Source organism: Rattus rattus, chromosome X, assembly GCF_011064425.1.
Source record: "Rattus rattus isolate New Zealand chromosome X, Rrattus_CSIRO_v1, whole genome shotgun sequence".
NCBI lineage: Eukaryota > Metazoa > Chordata > Mammalia > Rodentia > Muridae > Rattus > Rattus rattus.
In genome coordinates, this window is record NC_046172.1 from 96,490,753 (window position 1) to 96,511,226 (window position 20,474).

Sequence of the window (20,474 nt, forward strand, 5' to 3'; positions counted from 1 at the left end):
TTCCGTGTTGAGGACTGGAATCAAGGCTTTGTGCGTACTAAGAGGCCTACTCCTCAGTCACATGTTTAAACTGGAAAGTGATTTCTTAGAAGCCTTCTGAGCATTAAAACTCCCTCCTATCTATACAAGAGAGAGGGGGGTGGGAGAGGAACTGAGAGAGAGAGAGAGAGAGAGAGAGAGAGAGAGAGAGAGAGAGAGAGAGAGAGAAGAACAAGTATTCCCTGACCAAAAAGGTAGAAAACGTGAGGAGGTATCTGGGAACACAGAACCATACAGGTTACACTGTTCCTGGCTTTCATTAAACACACAGGAACCACATTCCATGTTTGTCTTATGATTCTGAAAAATAGCCCAATAAAGTAAAACCACCCTGCAAGTTGTATGTTTGTTTAAGCAGGGGATACTCCGATTTGTTAAGGAAAAGTAAAGGGGAAAAACTCCTAAGAGATGGAAGAATTCTCAGAGACCAATGACCCCAAGTTTCTACTTGGAATGAAAAACCCAGTCACGACATCCTTCGTCCCAGCTTTAAAAGCAGCCATGAGATTCCACAGTTTGTCAGCCATCCTTTCTACAGTCCTGACTTGCCAGTCTCTCACAACAAAACTTCTCTCTGTTATCTACCTACTTGCCCTCTATCCTCTATGGCGCAGCTTGCATAACAATCCAGGTTTCCTGTCCAGAATCCAATTGTTAGAGGTTTTTCATTGAACCTGACTACAATAAGGACTGTGCTGACTCCAATTGGATGTACTTTTCCAATACTATAGCACTCTTGTACCTCACGGTCTTTTCTCCCTCCTGTCACCACCACCAATCTCCAGCTTCCAGAATTCAAAGCCGATAATTAGCATAACAGGTGGCATCCCATCAGGAGAACGAACAGAGTGCCTGGTAATGGAGGGAACATGTTGCATACAAATTTTGTGTAGGCATGACTGCACCAAGTCATACATCTCATCATCACCATACTACACATACAGGAAGCAACAGCTCTCCATCTATCTCAGAAGACCAATGACGATGAAAATAGCTACCCTTTACTGAATAAAGGGCTCATTTAATCCACATGGTAATCTATGGTTTTAAAAATACATGGTTTTTAGTTGTCTGACAACTGAATCAACTCTTAGTCCTTATAATGACACTAAAGTACAGGTTATTTTACAATCCTCATTTTGCAAATAAGGAAACAGAGGGCCAGAGACATTAAGTAACTTGCCCATGGGCATCCCTGCAAAGTGGCTGCCATTTGAATCTTGGGGTCTCCATCTGATTATAAACACTATGCCCCTAACTTTGCAACATTATCATTAGAAGCATCCTTTTATTCCTGCAGCTTGTATTATTCTGCCATGGGGCCCAAGACCTGCCCAATGTTAAGAACACTGCAAAGTACTTCCCACTGTCATCATCAGTCCTATGAGGAAGGCAACACCACTGTTCCGCAGATACAAGTTCAAACCCAAAGGCTTGTGTTCAGTTCCATCACAAATTGGAGCTCATGTGAGACTAAAGATTCATGATAAATGCCTCTGCACTTAGGATGCATGGTTCTGACAGAGCCATGGCTGGTTCAAAATATAAGTCAAAACTGCTCTTAATACAGCTAATCTGTAAAAACATCTCAGCTTAGCTACATAGAATTCTATAGAGTACCCACCACTTCTCGTTGTGACCACAGGACAGCTGGTGTTCACTGGTCAGCATCATAAGAGTTTCATACCACATAGGGACTGCCCCAGAAAGATTGAAATTTTAAATTCAAAATATGCTTTCTATTGAGGGTGTGCAGCCTTCCCACTATTCTAAGGGTAAAAATTCATAAATTAGATTATTTTAATTTTATGGATTTTTTTTCTTGTTGTTGCTATGAGGTCTCAGTCCACAGCCCAGGCTACATTGAACCCAGGACCACCTTCCTGCCTCGGTTTTCCTGAGTGCTGGTATTATAGATATAGGCCATCACACCTGGCTTGGAAGGTTATAGACCAAAGACTATCAATACATTTGTTACAGATCATTTATTTACTTACCTGAAATGTCTATTTAACTTGACATCCTGTATTTGCAAATGCTAAGCTTGGCAAACCTACTGATGATGGCTGCCTCACCCCTGGGAATTACCTGACCTATGCTACAAACTGTTAATATGTTATTGATGTAAAACGTTAACAATTTAACACAGAATTCCAAAACACCACTGGTCCTGAAGGGGAGACAGGAATGGGGCTGAAATAAGGCTTGCCACCACTGGACCTCTTGCATTCTCCCAGCTTTGGGTTTCAGCAGCTCTTAAGAATCAGTTATAACTTTGCTTCTCATCGGATTCCCAAACCCCTGCTGGGTTTGTGGTATTTGCTTGACCATTGGTTTATATCTCTCTGCTTCGGGATGTTTATTCTCCAAAGTCCCCTTCCAGCTTCCTGCATTAAGCCTGTTAGATTGCAGTTCCCAGGTGACCTGACCCTGACCATGTGCCCATGTGAATTCTTTGCATGACTTTACTCAACTCTGAGGCTCTTTTTCTCTTGCTTTCATGTGTTGTGTCAACCGCCCCTTCCCTGCTGAGAAACTTCCCAACACTGGTTTCCTTTCCCTTTCCATCTAGAAAGCCTTTCAGAGAAGGAAGAAACCCACCACCCCCTCCTCCTTCTGCTGCCATCTTGTGTCTACAAGAAACCATTGTATAGGGCAGCAGTTCTCCAACCTGTGGGTCATGACCCATTTGCAGCCGCATATCAGATATCCTGTGCATCAGATCTTAGCATTATGATTCATAACTGCAGCAAAATCACAGTTATGAAATAACAAAGAAAACAATTTTATGGTTGGGGTCACCACAACATGAGGAACTTTATTAGACAGTTGCAACATCAGCGAGGTTGAGAACCACTGTTATAAGGCATAATTCAACTGGTCTAATTCCTTTTTCTTTTCAAAGTCTCTCTACATAACCAACACAAGAGAATTTAGAGTATCCTTAAGGGAATTCATTGAGGTAATACAGACTACTGTGTATAATTGTTTTCAAACAAAAAAGTATACTTAAAATATGTGTTTGCAGCATGTTCAGTGATGGTTACTCGCCTCATAAAGACATGGAGAAGAATCCATTGGGCACAGAGCAGGTGACACCTCCTGTTTTGTAGTGTGTCCTGGTATCATTTTCTGTGGATGTGGTCAGGTAGTTGTTTTGTTGTTGTCATTGGGCTTTAAAAAAAAAAACCAAAAGAAAATTTTTTGGTCTCTTTTGGTGGGGCGGTGGGCTAAAGCCATAGGTTGAAAAATGTGATGTATGTGTCCAGTATTGTTTTTGTTTTGCACGAAGAGTTGAACTATTTTTGATAACAAGAGTAAATGGTGGAAAATGAAAAAAAAATACGTGTTTGGAGACAGCCTTAAGCTTCTAGCCCACTTTTTCTCCATTGACTTCACAGTAGTGGGGCTCAGGTCTAGGTTGACATGGGAAATGTTTCTCCCATTGACTAACAAGCCGAGCTTCAGAATCAAATCTGAAGCAAACAGCCACAACGGCTTTGTATAGCATGTCTTCATAATGCCAGGGTAAGAATGATGGAGGGGCGGGGGAGGAGGGAGGAGAATCTAAGGTGAGAATGTAAAGCTAATTAATTATTATTTTAAAAGGAAGGCATCTCCTTTTGGCATAAAATTTATCATGCATCTGATTTAACTGAAGAAATACAAAGCACCCAATATAAAGAGACCATGTGTCCAGTACAAGGGCTACTTCCAATCATAGGCTGAGTCAGAATGCCCTACTAACTGTTATTTGTTGGTATCAGATGTCTCCTGCCTTGGCGATGACAGAAGAGGCATGTTTGATGAAGATCCAGCTATGCAAACTCAAGGAAGGACAGTAGTTCTCAATTCAACAGCAGTGGTCCCAACCCCTTTGAGACTGAATGACCCTTTCACAGGGCTTGCCTAAGACCATCAGAAAACACACATATTATATTATAATTCATAATAATAGCAGAATTCCAGTTATGAAGTAGCAACAAAAATAGTTTTATAGTTGAGGGTCATCATAACATGAGGAACTATACTAGGAAGGTTGACAACTACTGGCCTAGAGTGTATTTCTTACTGCACTGTCCTTGATGGCTTTCTTGAGCCCAGCTTGATTGGTAGCTACAAAGCAGAGAAAAGTCACTGGATCTGGGACCATTTCCATGGAGCTTATTTTCGAACGTACCCTTGTTCACAAACTATCTTTTGCAGAGCTGACTTCTGATATAATGGACGTCTGGCCCATTTCAGTGTGTAGCCACTTACTGATGGTAAAGGAGAGGATTCCTAAAACACAAACAGGCTTTGCAAAAAACTACATAGAAAGGCCATTACCTCTGATCTAATTGTAACTGATAGTCATTGTTTCTCACTAACCTGCATCTTCCCCACTAGAGAAGGGGACCATTCATTCTCTCCCATCAAATCTTCCTGTTTTCAAAGTGGAAAGAAAGAAGAAATATTTGTATCTGCTAGAAGCTGTCTAGCTTGAAAATGTTTATTGATAATCATGCAAAGACAATTCATTGTAGTAACTTCAGAGAACCCTGGGCTCTGTGAAACAAGATGGATTGGTTCTAGCAGCTATTCCTCCTTAGAGACCCAGATCTTCAGGTGTTCAAGTTCCCTACATAAAGTTTGATAGTATTTGCATGTTACGGCATATACATTAAATCATTCTCAGTTTGCTAATATTACTAAATACAATGTAAGTGCTACTTAATCATTGCTAGGCTGGATTATTTCAGGAATAACAAGAAAAAAAGTTTATACATGCTCAGATTTCTATATTTCTAAAAACTCTTTTGTAGAATACCAACTACACTACTTCACAAACTTCTGGGAAGCCATTCTTCTAGTGGTTTCTATTTCACTTTTGTACATTGTCACTGATATAGAATCATCTGGAAAGAGCCGCTGAGTTGATTCATTGTGGGACCAATCGTTTTTATCCAGATAGAGATTTGGTACTTCCTTCCTTCCTTATCCTCCCTCCCTCCCTCTCTCTCTCTCCCTCTCTCCTTTTATTTCTGCTTTCTTCCTTGGCTTCTTACAGACTCTGTGGCAGGCCACAAGACGGACTAAGGAGATACTGTTTATTCTTGATAGAGGTCCAGCATGCTCCACGCTTGCTGGCTTGTTCTATCTCACAACCTGGCTCACTTCTCAAAAGCCCACTGATCCCAGGTCCTCTGCTCCTTCAAGGAAATTCCCCTTCACTTTCCATCACCTGCTGGGATGGTGGAAACTGAAGACGCAGAGAAATCAGTCCCTAACTTTTTCTTCCTCTCCATGAGCGCTTGCTACAACGTGGGGCACAGTAAGCATTGAAATGTTAGCTGTGGTTACGATGACTGTCTGAGCCTCAATTACCTTATCAGCAGCTGACTGTGGTAACAGTAACAACTGCCTAGGTCTGTTAAAGTAGCTTTCCCTCCACCTCTGATGGGCTTTCATCCTTATGATCTGTTGGACACTGCGAATATGTCATGTTGGAACTGCTGTATAGCCTAGCTGAGCACCCATCCACTCTAAAGACGATTTGTTTTGCTTCGTGCTCTGGCGGCTAATGGGGAGCCCTGCCTACGGACACTGCCCGTTACTAGCAAAGAGGATCAGACGGCATATGCCTGGCCCAAGGAAAGGTTCATCTTTTGTATTCCATCTTCTTTTTTTTTATTTACTTTGATTCTTTGAGGAAATGTCTCACTCTTGGGTCCTGGCTGGCATGGAGGTCACTCACTTCCATGTGGTTCTCCAACCTTCCTGATACTGTGATCCTTTAATACGGTTCCTCGTGTTGTGGTGACTCCCAACCATAAAATTATTTCACTGATACTTCATAACTGTAATTTTGCTACTGTTTTGAGTCAGAATGTAAATATCGGATCTGCAGGATATCGGATATGTGAGATCCCTGTGAAAGAGTCCTTTGACATCCTCCAGATGGGTGACTAGCCACAGGCTGAGAACCATTGCACTAATCTAACCCTGGCTGGCCTCAAATGCACAGCAACAAAATTTTACACTTCAAGTCCAGTTTATACGGAATGCTTACTGCTTTTGTAGCCTGAGAAGTCCAAGCACCATGAGTCAGGGACCATCTGTACATACAAAGCGCTTTTAAAAGGCTGTGCATATTTTGTCTCTGACTAGTGTGACTGCTGCTACAGAAACGCCTTGAGGAACCATAGAAGTTAGATAAAAAGAGGAATGGGGTCTGTTTTGGAGGATGTGACAGGGACATGTGCTGTATGTCTTATGTGCTTGGGTGGACAAAAAGAAAAGCCAGTTGATCATTTAAGTCAGAATTTAACAGTGAGAGGAGGGGAGAGAACTTGCCTCATATTGTCAAAGGCCATAAATGGCCACAAAGCCTGTTGAGATAGCAATGGCATGTCTGAAAGTCTTCCTTGCCTCAGCAGCTTAAGAGTCTAATACAAAGGCCAAGTCACAGGATCTTCAGAGAACAAATATAACATAAGGACCAGTAGGATGGACCAAAGTGGTCTGGACTTAAAGGAGAAAGGACAGATCATCTATGGTTGGCAAAATCCAGAAGGGCTTCCAGGAAGAAGCGGCATACTCTGATTTCCAAGCCTTTTCTCCAGCCTTTCTTTAGGACTTTAGTGCCTGCTGATTTTTTCCTGTTTCTGGGTATCCTATGCTGTTTTCTTTCCATACTGCATAGGTCTTCCCCTTTTTACTGAATGTCCTAAGTTCCAAAAGTATGCTGCCTTTGACAAAGCCGTGAGGTTTTTCCCAAAGCCATTTAAACAGATCCAAATTGAATGAATGCCTTTCATTCTAGACCTTTCTCTTATAAAATGGTAATTAGAGATAAAATATGCATGAGCTTCTCTTTAACCTTTACTTGGCAAAATAATCCCTGAATTTGGATAAGGGATGGCCTTGATCTATGGGAGCCAACCATCTTGGGACCTAACCTGCCTACCCTCTGTGTGGCTCATGCGAGCATCTAAGTATACAGGAGGTTGCCCTGTTAATAGTTTCATGGTAATTAGGCTCTTCCAGGCAAGAAGCTACCCCAAGTCTGAGGTCATGCTCCTCCCACAAGCACTAGTCAGCACTGAGCTGGAGCATGTATAAATACTCGGTGGCAGTTTCATATGCACCCCATGCCATAAGCAAATCAAATTCTGTTGTGCCATGGGGTCAGCTGGAAAATGAGCTATTAAAGCCGACTGATTATTTAGACTGCTGTAGAAACAAAAGCCATAACATGATAGGCTTCATAAGGGACTAAGGAGATGGTTCTCCCTTTGTAAATGAAGTCATAATTCTGAGAGGAAAGCCAAGAAACACTCTAGTTTTCTGAGAAAGAGATGCTCTTGACAACACAACTTTACATCATTCTTGCCAAGAAGAATCCCTGTTCCCCTAACAATTGGAGCAGGGGCTGTCTCTGATTCTGTTGTCTGCCATTGGATCTCCTTTCCCTAACTGGACTGCCTGGTTGGGTCTCAGCAGGAGAGGATGTGCTTAGTCCTGTTCGACTTGATGTCTCAGAGTGGGTGAGACCTGAATTAGAGGTGGGGGTTTCCCCTTCTCCTGAGAGAAGGGGAGAAAGAAATGGGGGGAGAAATTTGTGAGGGTGGGACTGGGAAGACAAGAGGGGACTGTGGGATGAAAACTGAATGAATAAATTAATGAATGAAAAGAAGAGGATTGGAAAGTGAACTGGGAGGGAAAAAAGAAGTATCCCTGTACCAGGTAAAAAGCAACCACATCTCTCCCCTTAAAACAGCAGTTTTAGCTGTTGAACAAACCTTTCACGGGGTCATATATCACCTATCCTACATATCAGATACTTATTATTTCTAACAGTAGCAAAACTACAGTTATGAAGCAGCAATGAAAATTTCATGGGTGAGGATGGCCACAACATGAGGGCCTGGATTTAAATGTCAACGCTTCTTCCACAACAGTAAGCAGTGTGCATTTCAATTAGTGTGGTAAGGTCCTCAAGCACTGTGTGAAGAACCCCAGCTTCCTCGTTTCTCAAACCACACTACCCACAGATTGTCAGGGAATACAATGTTTGTGAGCTTAGCTCAAGGAGTCAACTAATGTAAGATATCATCAGGTCTGGTTCGACCTCCTACCAACAAATGCACCTTAGTCTCATTGCCGTCATCGGTAAAATGATTATGGTACCAGTATCTGCTGTTAGTGTTCAGTGATACGTGGGAAATCTTGGCATCTGGCACTTTCTGTGAGCTGAGCACGAGGCAATACACCTATGCTAAGAGGTTTCCTAGTGGTGGTTCCTAGGAAGTTATCTTGGCTACCTGACACAGCTTCCTTCATCTACTAAAGAATGGTGACTCTATGATAAGTCTGGCAAGACAGATTTTACTCAATCGCCTGTTTGAAAAACATGAACTCTCAAGCTCACTGTAGCTGTGGTTGCCTTTAAGACCTGCACAAAATCAAACAATTCAACATTCCAGCATAATGGGGAAGGACTCATGTGGTCCCACTCCTACATGAAAAACTTTTGTTGGGTCCTTGGCTACTGCGGAAGGGAGAATCAGTTGTCTCCAGTAGTTTGTCTCCTGATGAGTTACCCATGCTCAAGCACATGACCTCAGGTCCAAGGCTATTCAGACAGCACTAACTGGGCTCTGAGCTATTGAGAGAGAGGTGGGGGGAGGACATGAGGTAGGAGAAATTTTTGTGGGGGAGGGGAAGGGGACAAATAAAGACAAAATGCATTGTGTATGTGTATAAAATTGTCAAAAATAAATAAAAATATTTTTAAAATAGGTATTCAGCAACAACCTTATGTTAGGCATTTTGCAAAATACTTGGGATCTAATGAAGAATAAAGCATGTTCGAAATCCAACAAGCTATTTAGAAGCTTCTGTACTCCTCAGACTTAATTTTGCTTTGTTCCCTTGGGTTTTATTTCTTTTTATGTTCCCAAGCAAAGGAATTGGGGAAGAAACTGTACCGTTTCCCTCAATTCTCACAAACGACAAGTTAAAAAGTCACAGGCAGCAGAGTCGGGACTTTTGAGAATCTACTCTTACAAAATAGCACCCAAACCTTGAGAATTTCCTTAAAATCAACTTTTTTTCCAAAATGCTGGAAATGAGCCAAAAGCTTCCAACAAACAGAGATGAATTTATCCAAGTAAACAGGCGAGTACTGGGAAGAAGAGCAAGTTGTGCAGTATTTTACCATGCCCTAGCCCTTCCTTTCCCCAGCCCACGGCAACATGATAGCCAAAAGTCCCTGTTGGCCAGAGCGTCTGTGAAAGTTCAGCACCTGGCACCAACTGTAGTGAGCCGAATGGTATTAAATCATTCCAAATAAACCTAGCCCTAGAAAAATGTCAGTATATGACTGTCAGGCAACTCTCTACAAAGAAAAGTGTCTGTCACAGAGCTTGTCCTCCTACACCTCACTCAGTACCAACAGTCCTTTGACAAGTGCATTTTGAAAAACAGAGGCAACAGTTGTTTAATATCTAGTCGCCTGAGGCAGACCATAATCGTTGGGGAAAATAATAGAATCAACAACAAAGGCAATCTGAGTCCAACAACCTAGGAGAAGGATCCCACACCTAGCCAAGTGGAACGTATCCCAGGAATGAAAGAAATTCAACATAAAATCCATCGGTGTAATTGTGGAAGGGGGAGTAAACCTCACAAGATCAGCTCACCGGACACAGAAGGCACTTGACAAAATCCAACCATTTTTCATGGTCAAAACATTCGAGAAGGGTGACTAGAAGAGAATGCCCTCGGGCAGATAAAAGCTATCTATGGAAAACTACAAGGCCTTTTGCCCTAAGATCTGAATTAAGACAAATATACCTGCTCTCACTACTTCAGTTTGTCACTTTACTGGAGATTACTGTCAGTTCAGTTATGTAAGAAGCACAGCCAAACATCCAATTCAAAAAGGAAGAATTAAAACTCTGTTGTGGAGGACATAATCTGGTGTAGAGAAAATCCTGAGGAACGAACAAGAAAGATTCGTTGTATCAAGAGAGATGATGGCTAAGACCTACAATATCAACATGCAAAATCAGTCAACAATTACCATGACAGACTTTGTTGTGAACTGATCTGAACTAGGCTTCAACAGAACAGACCAAATCAAAGAAATCCCTTAAACTGACTGTCATAGAATGGAACCAGCACTTTGAGGATCCAGATAATAATACTCAGAGTAAATAAGCATTTTTGGAAAACAGGAGATTCAGTCTTCCTGAGCCAACATAATAAGGAAATTCTCACTACATTGATCCTTACCACAAAAAATACCGAGAAGTAACTTGATGGTAACCATTAGCTTTTTTTCTGTTTGTTTTATTTCCTTCTTCTTCTTTTATGCTACCAATTGTTGTCCTATTGTCTAGTTGGGGTTTTTATTTCATTTTGTATAATACAGGTTGTCTCAATTTATGAATCATGACTAAAAGCTCATTAGTGCTATAAATAAATTGGCTATAAATTGTCTCTCTTGATAGCTACTGTGCACTATCACTGAAGAATCCAAAATTAAATTAGAAAGAAAATAGCATTGATGTTAATAAAGTGCTAACCAATAGAATTACTAAATGGAGTATAAGACCTGTAAACAGAAAAATATAAGACATTATTGGAAGAAAATAAAGGCCAAATACATAGCTATTTCAAAATGATTAACTTAAAATTTTAATAATAATCAAAATTATGTGAGTAGTGAAGAGCAGAGCTAGGAGTTGAACCAACATAGTTTATAGAATATTATAGTTGAAACTGTTAGCTGTGCTTTTACACTCATATCTGGGCTCTGCTGACAGGCAGGTCCCTTAACTGGCTAATACAATATGCTAACTAGAAACTGAGAACAGTATTTAAATACCTTTATGTACTACCGCTTTCTAGATAGGTGAGTAAAACATTAGTGTTTCTCTGACAGCAGGTAGTGATGTTTGCATTTCAATCAGGATGGCAAAGTCTACAAGCAAGATAAGAAGAAATTCAGCCTTTTTGTGGTTCTCAGAACATACTACTTAAGGATTATCAGAGAGCACCGTGCTTATGAACTTACCCCATAAGACTCTACCAGACTTGGGTATCGTTTCTGACTGTATTTCCTAACAAGAAATGTGCCTTGGTGTCACGGGCACCATCTTTAAAATAAGCATTATCTATTCCATTATAGCATGTATTTTCTTTTTTCTTTTTTTTCTTTTTTTTTTTTTTTTTCGGAGCTTGGGACCGAACCCAGGGCCTTAAGCGCTTAGGCAAGCGCCTCACCGCTGAGCTAAATCCCCAACCCCAGCATGTATTTTTTTTAAGATTTATTTTATTTATATGAGTACACTGTATCTGTCTTCAGGCACCCCAGAAGAGGGCATCGGATCCCATTACAGATGGTTGTGAGCCACCATGTGGTTGCTGGGAATTGAGCTCAGGACCTCTGGAAGAGCAGTCAATGCTCTTAACTGCTGAGCCATCTCTCCAGCCCATAGCATGTATTCTATACTATAAACTGTTACACAAGCTTGCAAACATGCATTTCCCCACTGTTCTCAATGGGGAACAGTGCTTTATTTATGACGTCTCAAGATTAGATTCTTTGGATGAGCTTTTTAACCCTTCCCTAGCATCCAGTTTCCTCTAGTCATTTGCAGGCTCACAATTCAAGCTACAGGCACATCAAGACTATTCCCTAGATGGACCACACTCTTCTTTACCTCTGTCCATGCCTTTAATGACGTCATCCACTCTGTTTTTGTTGCTTGTTCCTATTCCCTTTCTTCTCCTGGATCTACCCATCTCCTATACATCCTTTCATACTTCACTCAGGGATTGCCTCACCCAGGAAGCCTCATTTGCATTCATTTTTATGTCTTGCCCATGCCTCTTCCACTTCCTGTACTACACAGTTTTGAAACTGTTGTTTGGAGGGGTCCTTCCTTGCACATTGATATGGTTGGCCAAGAGGAAAGCAGTCTCCATTTCCTCTTTGGCTGCTTGAGGAGAGGATAGCCACCATCATGAATGACACAGTAACTGTCAAGACCAGGAAATTTTTGGCCAACCATCTGCCTGGGAAGGAACAAATGGTCATCTATGCCCTTCATCTTGGGAAGGCAACAGTACCGAAGACAGAAATTTGGCTACAGTTATTCAAAATACATAAGGCCATACCAGACATCATTGTTAAATTTGGATTCAGAACCCATTGTAGTGGTGGCAAGGCAACTGGCTTTGGAATGATTTGTGATTCCTTTAATTATGCAAGGAGGATGATCCAAAATGCAGACTTGCAAGACATGGTCTATTTGAGAAGAAAAAGAAGAGAACAGTGAAAGGAACACAGGTTCATATTGAAGGTCGTGGGTAGGGAACTTGCAAAAAGCAAGAGGATAAAAGATTCCAAGGTGACTTTATGTGCTATGATGAGGCATATTTCTAAGGTGAGGATGAATAAATGTAAAATCTTTTTTAAAGCATCCTACATTTATACATATGTTTTTCTCACTAGACTTGATCTCTCTGTGGTCTTCTTTCATTTTTCTTTTTTTCCACTGCATCTGAAGATCTAGCTTTACCCATCAGTTTCCCTATATCTTTTTGGGCTTCCTTGGCAAAGTCTGTGATGCCTAGTGTCTTAGTCAGTGTTTGTCTTCCTGCACAAAACATCATGACCAAGAACTAAGTTGGGGAGGAAAGGTTTGATTCAGCTTACACTTCCATGTTGCTGTTCATCACCAAAGGAAGTCAGGACTGCAACTCAAGCAAGTTGGGAAGCAAGAGCTGATGCAGAGGCCATGGAGGGATGTCACTTACTGGCTTGCTTCCCTTGGCTTGCTCAGCTTGCTTTCTTATAGAACCCAAGACCACCAGCCCAGGGAGGACACCACCCACAATGGGCTGGGTCTTCCCCCCTCTTGATCACTAATTGAGAAAATGCCTTACAGCTGGAGGCATTTCCTCAAGGGAGGTTCCTTTCTCTGTGATAACTCCAGCTTGTCTCAAGTTGACCCACAAAACCAGCTGGTATACCTAGAAAAGTAAAAATGATCTATATGATTTGTGTATGAATTTGTGGAAAGTACAATGAAGTCAGAGGATCAAAATATTTTGCAAATTAAAAAATATTTTGGTATGCGTTGTGATGGTTTTGCCTTTGCGTATGTATGTATGTGTGCCACATGTGTGTCTGTGTCCATCGATGTGAGAAGGGGGCATTGGATCCCTTGGAACTGGAGTGTTACAAATGGTTGTCAGCCACTTGTAGGGTTCTTAGAACTGACCCGGATCCCTTGGAACTGGAGTGTTACAAATGGTTGTCAGCCACTTGTAGGGTTCTTAGAACTGACCCGGATCCTCTGCAAGAGCATCCCTACTCAGGTTCTTAAACACTGAGCCATCTCTTCAGTCATAGAGACGATTTTTCACTGTTTCATAATTTTCACTTGCTCTAAACCTAAAAGTATGCAGCGACTTAAATACTACAGAATTTTCTCATGAATGGAATGTTTCAAGATAAATATTCTTGATCAGCAGGATAATTCTCTTCCTCGTGGATATGGAGGGACATGGGCTCCCAAAAGCTCCCCAAATGGGGTAAAGCCACGCAGGAACACACATGGGACACTTTTGTGGGTTGCTCCTGAACCTGTCCCACATCATTTCTCTTCCTATTTGGTTAATGAGAACGTAGTCACATGACCAGGGATGCTGAGAAATTTAGTCTACGATGGAGTAGACTAAGGAGAAGAATGACTCGATTGAGACTTTCTGGTCATTGTAAATATAATAGGAAAGTTGGGGTAGTTTGCCTTAGGTGTTGGGTGAATGATGGAAGAGGTTTCTGTCCTTTGTATTAGTATGCTACATGGTGTAGCTATGTTAATCTGTCCCCCTGGAAGCTTGAATAGTCAAATGTAGGCAGTATTTCAAATCCTGGTTGACAGCTGAGCTCCCTATTGAGTCACTTACTAGGAAGTAGCAGCTGGAGGGTGACTTGCATTGCTGATTATTCCTTAATTATTAATCACTGACACTTTGTAAATTGCCTTAAGTCAAATCCCAGCTGGGTTAGTATACAATATTACAGTGTTGGCCCCCAAATATTTTCCCTGTGTTGTCTGTCTAGGCTAGGACGGGTATTAAATAGATAGCAAAGTAGCAACCTTATTTATTGCAAACCAGCCAAGTGATACTCAAAACAAAATGGGAAAGGCAAAAATCAGAAAGGGAACTAATTTCCATTTCAAACCATAGCCACAGGCACAGTTTATTCTCTGGCAGTTTGTGTTTCCCCAAACCAACTCTACGCTTGACAGTGACCTCATGTATGCTAAGGGGATGAGTAGAGTAAATTCGGCTGAAATAAAAATCCTCAGGATTCTCAACCAAGCCGCACATATATTCCCAGGAAAATTTAGAAAACTGATATCCAGGCTCAATTCCTCCATACCTCGGGGAGTCTCAGCCCATCAGGGAAGGACCAGGGGACCTGGATTTTTCAATGTGCTTTGAATGGCTCTCGGTCTTCTCTGTATCACATAGCCTCTTGCTGGAGAAGATTGTGAATAGAAGTATTATGACCATCGACTTTTTCCTGGGCATCTCATGTGCCTAACTTGTTCTTTTCTGTTCCCAGTTTGTCGCTCAGCCAAACTGTCAACAATTGCTGGCCACCTTGTGGTACGATGGCTTCCCTGGATGGCGAAGAAAACACTGGGTAGTCAAGCTTCTAACCTGCATGACCATTGGATTCCTGTTTCCTATGCTGTCCATAGCCTATCTGATCTCACCCAGAAGCAACCTTGGGCTTTTCATCAAGAAACCCTTTATCAAGTTCATCTGCCACACAGCATCCTATCTGACCTTCCTCTTCATGCTTCTCCTGGCTTCTCAGCATATTGTCAGAACAGACCTCCATGTTCAAGGACCTCCCCCAACTGTCGTGGAATGGATGATACTGCCTTGGGTTCTAGGTGAGTGAAACAGAACCACAATAATGACTAGGCTGTCTTCTGTTCCCCCCCTCCCCCCGGAGCTGGGGACCGAACCCAGGGCCTTGCGCTTCCCAGGCAAGTGTTCTACCACTGAGCCAAATCCCCAACCCCAGAGTGCTAGGTTCCTAATGAAACTCTGCTATTGCTGGGTCAGGTACGCAAAGGACCCAATATCCCACCACAGAGCCACCTGCACGTCTGTGTTTCTTGCTGCACTATTGACAATAGCAAGAAAATAGACCCAGGCAAGATGCTCATGAATGAATGGATGGGTAAGGAAGACAGGGTACAGCAACACCATGGGAGTTTGTTCCATGGGAAAAAATAATCAAATTGTGAAAGATTCAGAAAAATGGATGGATCCAAAAAATATTATAGTGAACAAGTTTACCTAAACTGAGAAAGGCAAACACTTCACACTCTTTTATATCAGCGTGACTGTGAATGTGAGTCATACAAATAGAAAGAAGATCATGAGCTAGAGAACGGGAACTAGAACACGTGTGACATGAAAGTGGAAAGAGTGATACCAGGGATAGAAGGAGAAAGGAGGGAGAAGAGAGATGGTGAGAAGAAGGGTTGGAAACATCAAAGGCAAATTATGATTTATGTTTGAAAAATAAAAGTGAGGGGTGCCCAGAAACATGAAAAGCATTCTAGGTTTAACAAACTCAAGATTGGGAGATGGGGTAGCCAAGGAAAGAAAGGTAAGGAAAGTCTTTTCCACTAGGTCCAGTTCATTCATTCATGAATCTCATCTTTGTTCGTTTGGGGGACTTCTGTTGTGATTCTCAACACTGCCTTGATATAGAAATATTATTGCCTCCATTCTTCAGGTTTCATCTGGGGGGAGATAAAGGAAATGTGGGATGGTGGATTCACTGAATACATCCATGATTGGTGGAATTTGATGGATTTTGCAATGAACTCCCTCTACCTGGCAACTATTTCCTTGAAGATTGTGGCCTATGTCAAGGTAAAATGGAGTGTCTACCATCTTTCTTCCCCTGTTATTTTGGCTGGGTTATGTCAATAAACTTTTGCACTGGGAGCAAGAAGAGTTTATGGGAAAAACTAATGGGTGTCGCATCTACACTAAGAAATACTATAGAGACGTTTTCAGTAGTGTGTAAGTAGCATCTACCTAAGCAAATCCAGTGAAGAAAGGAACATTTTTTCCAGAGGAATCCTTATGTTTCTCAGACTCCCAGGGTACAGGTATCTTCAGCCTTCGGTACCTAAAAACATCTACAACATTCCTTTGAAGAAGATGACATAAGAATACTCACACAGGGTAAGGACAGTAAATTCACTAAATTAGTTACCTCCAAAAAGCTTCTTACCTGTTATCACTTTAGTAATATCAGTTATTGTATATTTGATTAATGTTTCCCATGCTGTAGCCATTGGCAAGCATTCTTCTCTGTGGAGACATATAGGACAAAATTAATTCCTCTCTGTAGCATAGATAGTGTCCCCTCTCTTTTACCTTCTGAGTCATTGTTTCACAGAGCCAACATCCCCACTTTGCCACCCATTCTTCATATGGCAAGCAGCAGAACCCCAGAAAATGTACGATACAAGGGTTTACCTACAATAACCTCTGCTTTCTTTTTTACTTCTTCTGTCAGGATAATTGTTCAATCTGTTAAACAAAACAACAAAATTTCATTATCTCTCACCCTACATCCCCCTACCAGTTCAGCAAATGTCTACACTGGACACTGGGCATACCCCATCACCTTGCCTTGAATTATTCTGAAAACATTTTTGAAATATGCACAATTTCTATTTTAAGGAGACCTGTAAGTGGGTACAGTCTTGTTCTCTTGACAACAGAGATACAACCCGTGTAAGATGACCTTGCCCAAGCAAAATGAGACAAGAATGGAGAAAAGTTCCAGGCACTTCTTCTCCAGAGACCCCTGTATTTGGGGGTCAGCACAGGTCTGACTCTAGGTCTCTTACTTAATAATAGAAGGCATGGTTATGTTTTGAGTTTTTCCCCATGAGGTAAGGCTGACAATTCATTCCCCAAGATGTCTATCTAGTCAGTCATGCTTTGGGTATTCAATTTCACATTGAGGGCTTTTAGAATGGGAATATGGCTGTCCCCCAAGTCTCCAACAACTTCGTTTATTTTTACATCCCTAATATGCATATTGCATAAATTGTAAGACCTTGAGAGTTATATAGAGCATGAATATTGAATGCATTCATGAAACATTTTTGAAAGGAGCCCAAGAGTATGCCTTCTACGTGTGGCAATCATTTAACACATGCTTACAACTTTCTTAAAAGAAAAAGCCTAGTGAAAGAAGATGTTTGACTCTCTGGTTAACCTGCCTGGGTCAACTCCATGTCCCTCTGGCATTCTGATGGATAAGTATCACAGTTTTCATTTTAAAAACATGCACTGTATGCATTATGAAACTTTAAAAAAATAATTAATAAAATATTTTTATTGGATATTTTTATTTACATTTCAAATGTTATCCCCTTTCCCAGTTTCCCATCTTACATAAACCCCTTACCCCCTCCCCCCTTCTTCTATAATGGTGTTCCCCTCCCCAGCACCCCCCCTTTCCACCTCCCTGACATTCCCCTACACTGGGGGGGTCCAACCTTGGCAAGACCAAGGGCTTCTCATTCCATTAGTGTCCAACAATGCATTTGCAGCTGGGGCCAAAAAAAGAATTAATAAAATATTATATTTTTAAATTGCCTTTTAGAAGTAAGAAACCATAACTTAATCTCAAACTTTTCTAAGTTTTGTTTGTTTGACCAGGAAACTTTATAATAAATGATGAAAAAAATTATTTCTGTCTGAGGGTATTAAAATGTGTCTACAGATGCTCAACATCAGCTAATTACATAATCTTCCTAATTTCACTGGTGAGGCTTCCAAAGAGCTAAATACTTCTCCATCACAAAGTATAATAAACCTACTCAGCTAAGCTTATAAATTCTGCTCTTAACACTAAAAGGAAACACAAATGAGACATGTCGAATGCAGAATTTTGATTTTTAAACATATTTATGTGTATGGGTATTTTGTGTGCTGTTTGTACATATGCTTAGTGCTCATAAAGGCCAGAAGAGATAGACCCATCCCCTAAACTTGGAGTTACAGATGGTTATGAGCCACCATATGGGTATTGGGAACTGAATGCAGGTCCTCCACAAGACCGACAAGCAGTCTTAACCTCTGATCCGTCTCTCCAGCCCCAAGAATTTGGATGTATTCAATGAGAACTTCATTTTGTGGTCCTCTCTTTCACAAAAATGCAACCAGTTTAGATATTCCCTGAGAAGAATGACACAACCATTTAGATTGAAGTTACGCACAGGTGTCGCCCCCTCCCCTTTGAAACAGTTCAAATCACTGTTGTTCAAAGGCAATATGGAAATTAAGTGAGATGAATTTGCCTTTAAAATTCCTTAGTTTATTAATTTATTTTTTTATTAACTTGAATATTTCTTATATACATTTCGAAAGTGTTATTCCTTTCCGGTTTCCGGCAAACATCCCTTCCCCCTCCTTCCTTATGGGTGTTCCCCCTCCCCCCATTGCCGCCTCCCCCAACAGTCTGGTTCACTGGGGGTTCAGTCTTAGCAGGACCCAGGGCTTCCCCTTCCACTGGTGCTCTTACTAGGATATTCATTGCTACCTATGAGGTCAGAGTCCAGGGTCAGTCCATGTATAGTCTTTAGGTAGTGGCTTAGTCCCTGGAAGCTCTGGTTGCTTGGCATTGTTGTACATATGGGGTCTCGAGCCCCTTCAAGCTCTTCCAGTTCTTTCTCTGATTCCTTCAACGGGGGTCCTATTCTCAGTTCAGTGGTTTGCTGCTGGCATTCGCCTCTGTATTTGCTGTATTCTGGCTGTGTCTCTCAGGAGGCGATCTACACTTCTGCACTTCTTTTTGCTTCATCCATCTTGTCTAATTGGGTGGCTGTATATATATGGGCCACATGTGGGGTAGGCTCTGAATGGGTGTCCCTTCAGTCTCTTTTAATCTTTGCCTCTCTCTTCCCTGCCAAGGGTATTCTTGTTCCCCTTTTAAAGAAGGAGTGAAGCATTCACATTTTGATCCTCCGTCTTGAGTTTCATTTGTTCTAGGCATCTAGGGTAATTCAAGCATTTGGGCTAATAGCCACTTATCAATGAGTGCATACCATGTATGTCTTTCTGTGATTGGTTAGCTCCTCAGGATGATATTTTCCAGTTCATTTTTAAGAGTGTGTTGTATACATACATACATACATACATACATACATACATACATACATACATACATATTGTGAGCAGGTACTGTGGAATGTTTCCTCAGTGGCTCTCCATCTTATTGTTTGACACACAATCTGTTACTGGAACCGGAACTCACCATTTCAGTTACATGGGTTGACCAGGACGCCCCTGGGATCTACCTGTTTCCGCCCTCCTCCCCAGCAGTGGGGTTGTAACACTGCACTGGACTTTTATATGCCTGCTAGAGATCTGAACTCAGGTTCTCTTGCTTTCATAGATCCAAGCTTTTCTTTACTTTAAGTGAAAGCTTAGTTGACAATACATACTCCTCCTCCCAGGATTTAAAGCAACAGGAACCAAAAGACATTCACCAAAGTAGCCCAAAGAACAACTCTGCATATGGCTGGCCCTCAGTGCCCACACGTAACCCTTTGAATGGAGAAGAGTCAGCATTTCATATCACTTGGGTCCATCCCTCCTCCACCTTGATTAATATACAGACTAGATCTGGACTGTGCTAAGTTGTGAGCATTTCTTCATCATTTCCTTTATCATAGACATAATTACCTCTTCGTGTTCTTGCCATCATGGAGTCACCGTGTCAGCTGATCCCCTCTTCAGATTTTTCTTTTGGGTTAACAGAATGTAATTCACACCTCTTTGAAAAGAAGCTGGGCCAAGTTGCAAATTGCAGTCTGTTTCAAAGAATGCAAGAAATGTCATTTCTTTCCCAGTATCGCTAACCTAGCTTAATTAAACATGAATTGAACTCCTCCTCTCACCTGTGAGCTAGATCACCATCAACCAATCCCTCCACCTCTCAGAGCTTCAGTCCTGCCTCTGATCCATTAGTTGTTTTCAAGTATTGTATTCCATGAAAACATATCATCAAGCAGAAACAGAGAAAGGACTACAGTATATAAAATAGCTCAAAGAGCAAGGTTTGGCCTAAAGAATGGGTCATTTAGTCTGCTTCTTTGGCTCCCACAATGGCCATTAGATGTCTCTATTAAAACCCTGAGAGTCTAAAAAATACAGTTTAAATTTTATTTTTTTTCTTTTTCTTTTTTTTTGGAGCTGGGGACCAACCCAGGGCCTTCCTTGCTAGGCAAGTGCTCTCCACGGTTGAGCTAAATCCCCAACCCCACAGTTTAAAATTTACAGTATTAGATCAGGAGTTATTAAGCTCTGGA

General features: G+C 41.4%; 1 protein-coding gene across 1 annotated transcript in view; it reads left to right on the plus strand.

Annotated features, from left to right (window-relative positions):
- Trpc5 (transient receptor potential cation channel subfamily C member 5) overlaps positions 1-20,474 on the plus strand; it is a 122,564-nt gene that overhangs the window by 64,501 nt on the left and 37,589 nt on the right. Inside the window, exons 3-4 of the mRNA XM_032890452.1 lie at positions 14,675-15,011; positions 15,869-16,008. Of these exons, the coding sequence (XP_032746343.1) occupies positions 14,675-15,011; positions 15,869-16,008 (477 nt within the window). The remainder of the gene's footprint in view (positions 1-14,674; positions 15,012-15,868; positions 16,009-20,474) is intronic.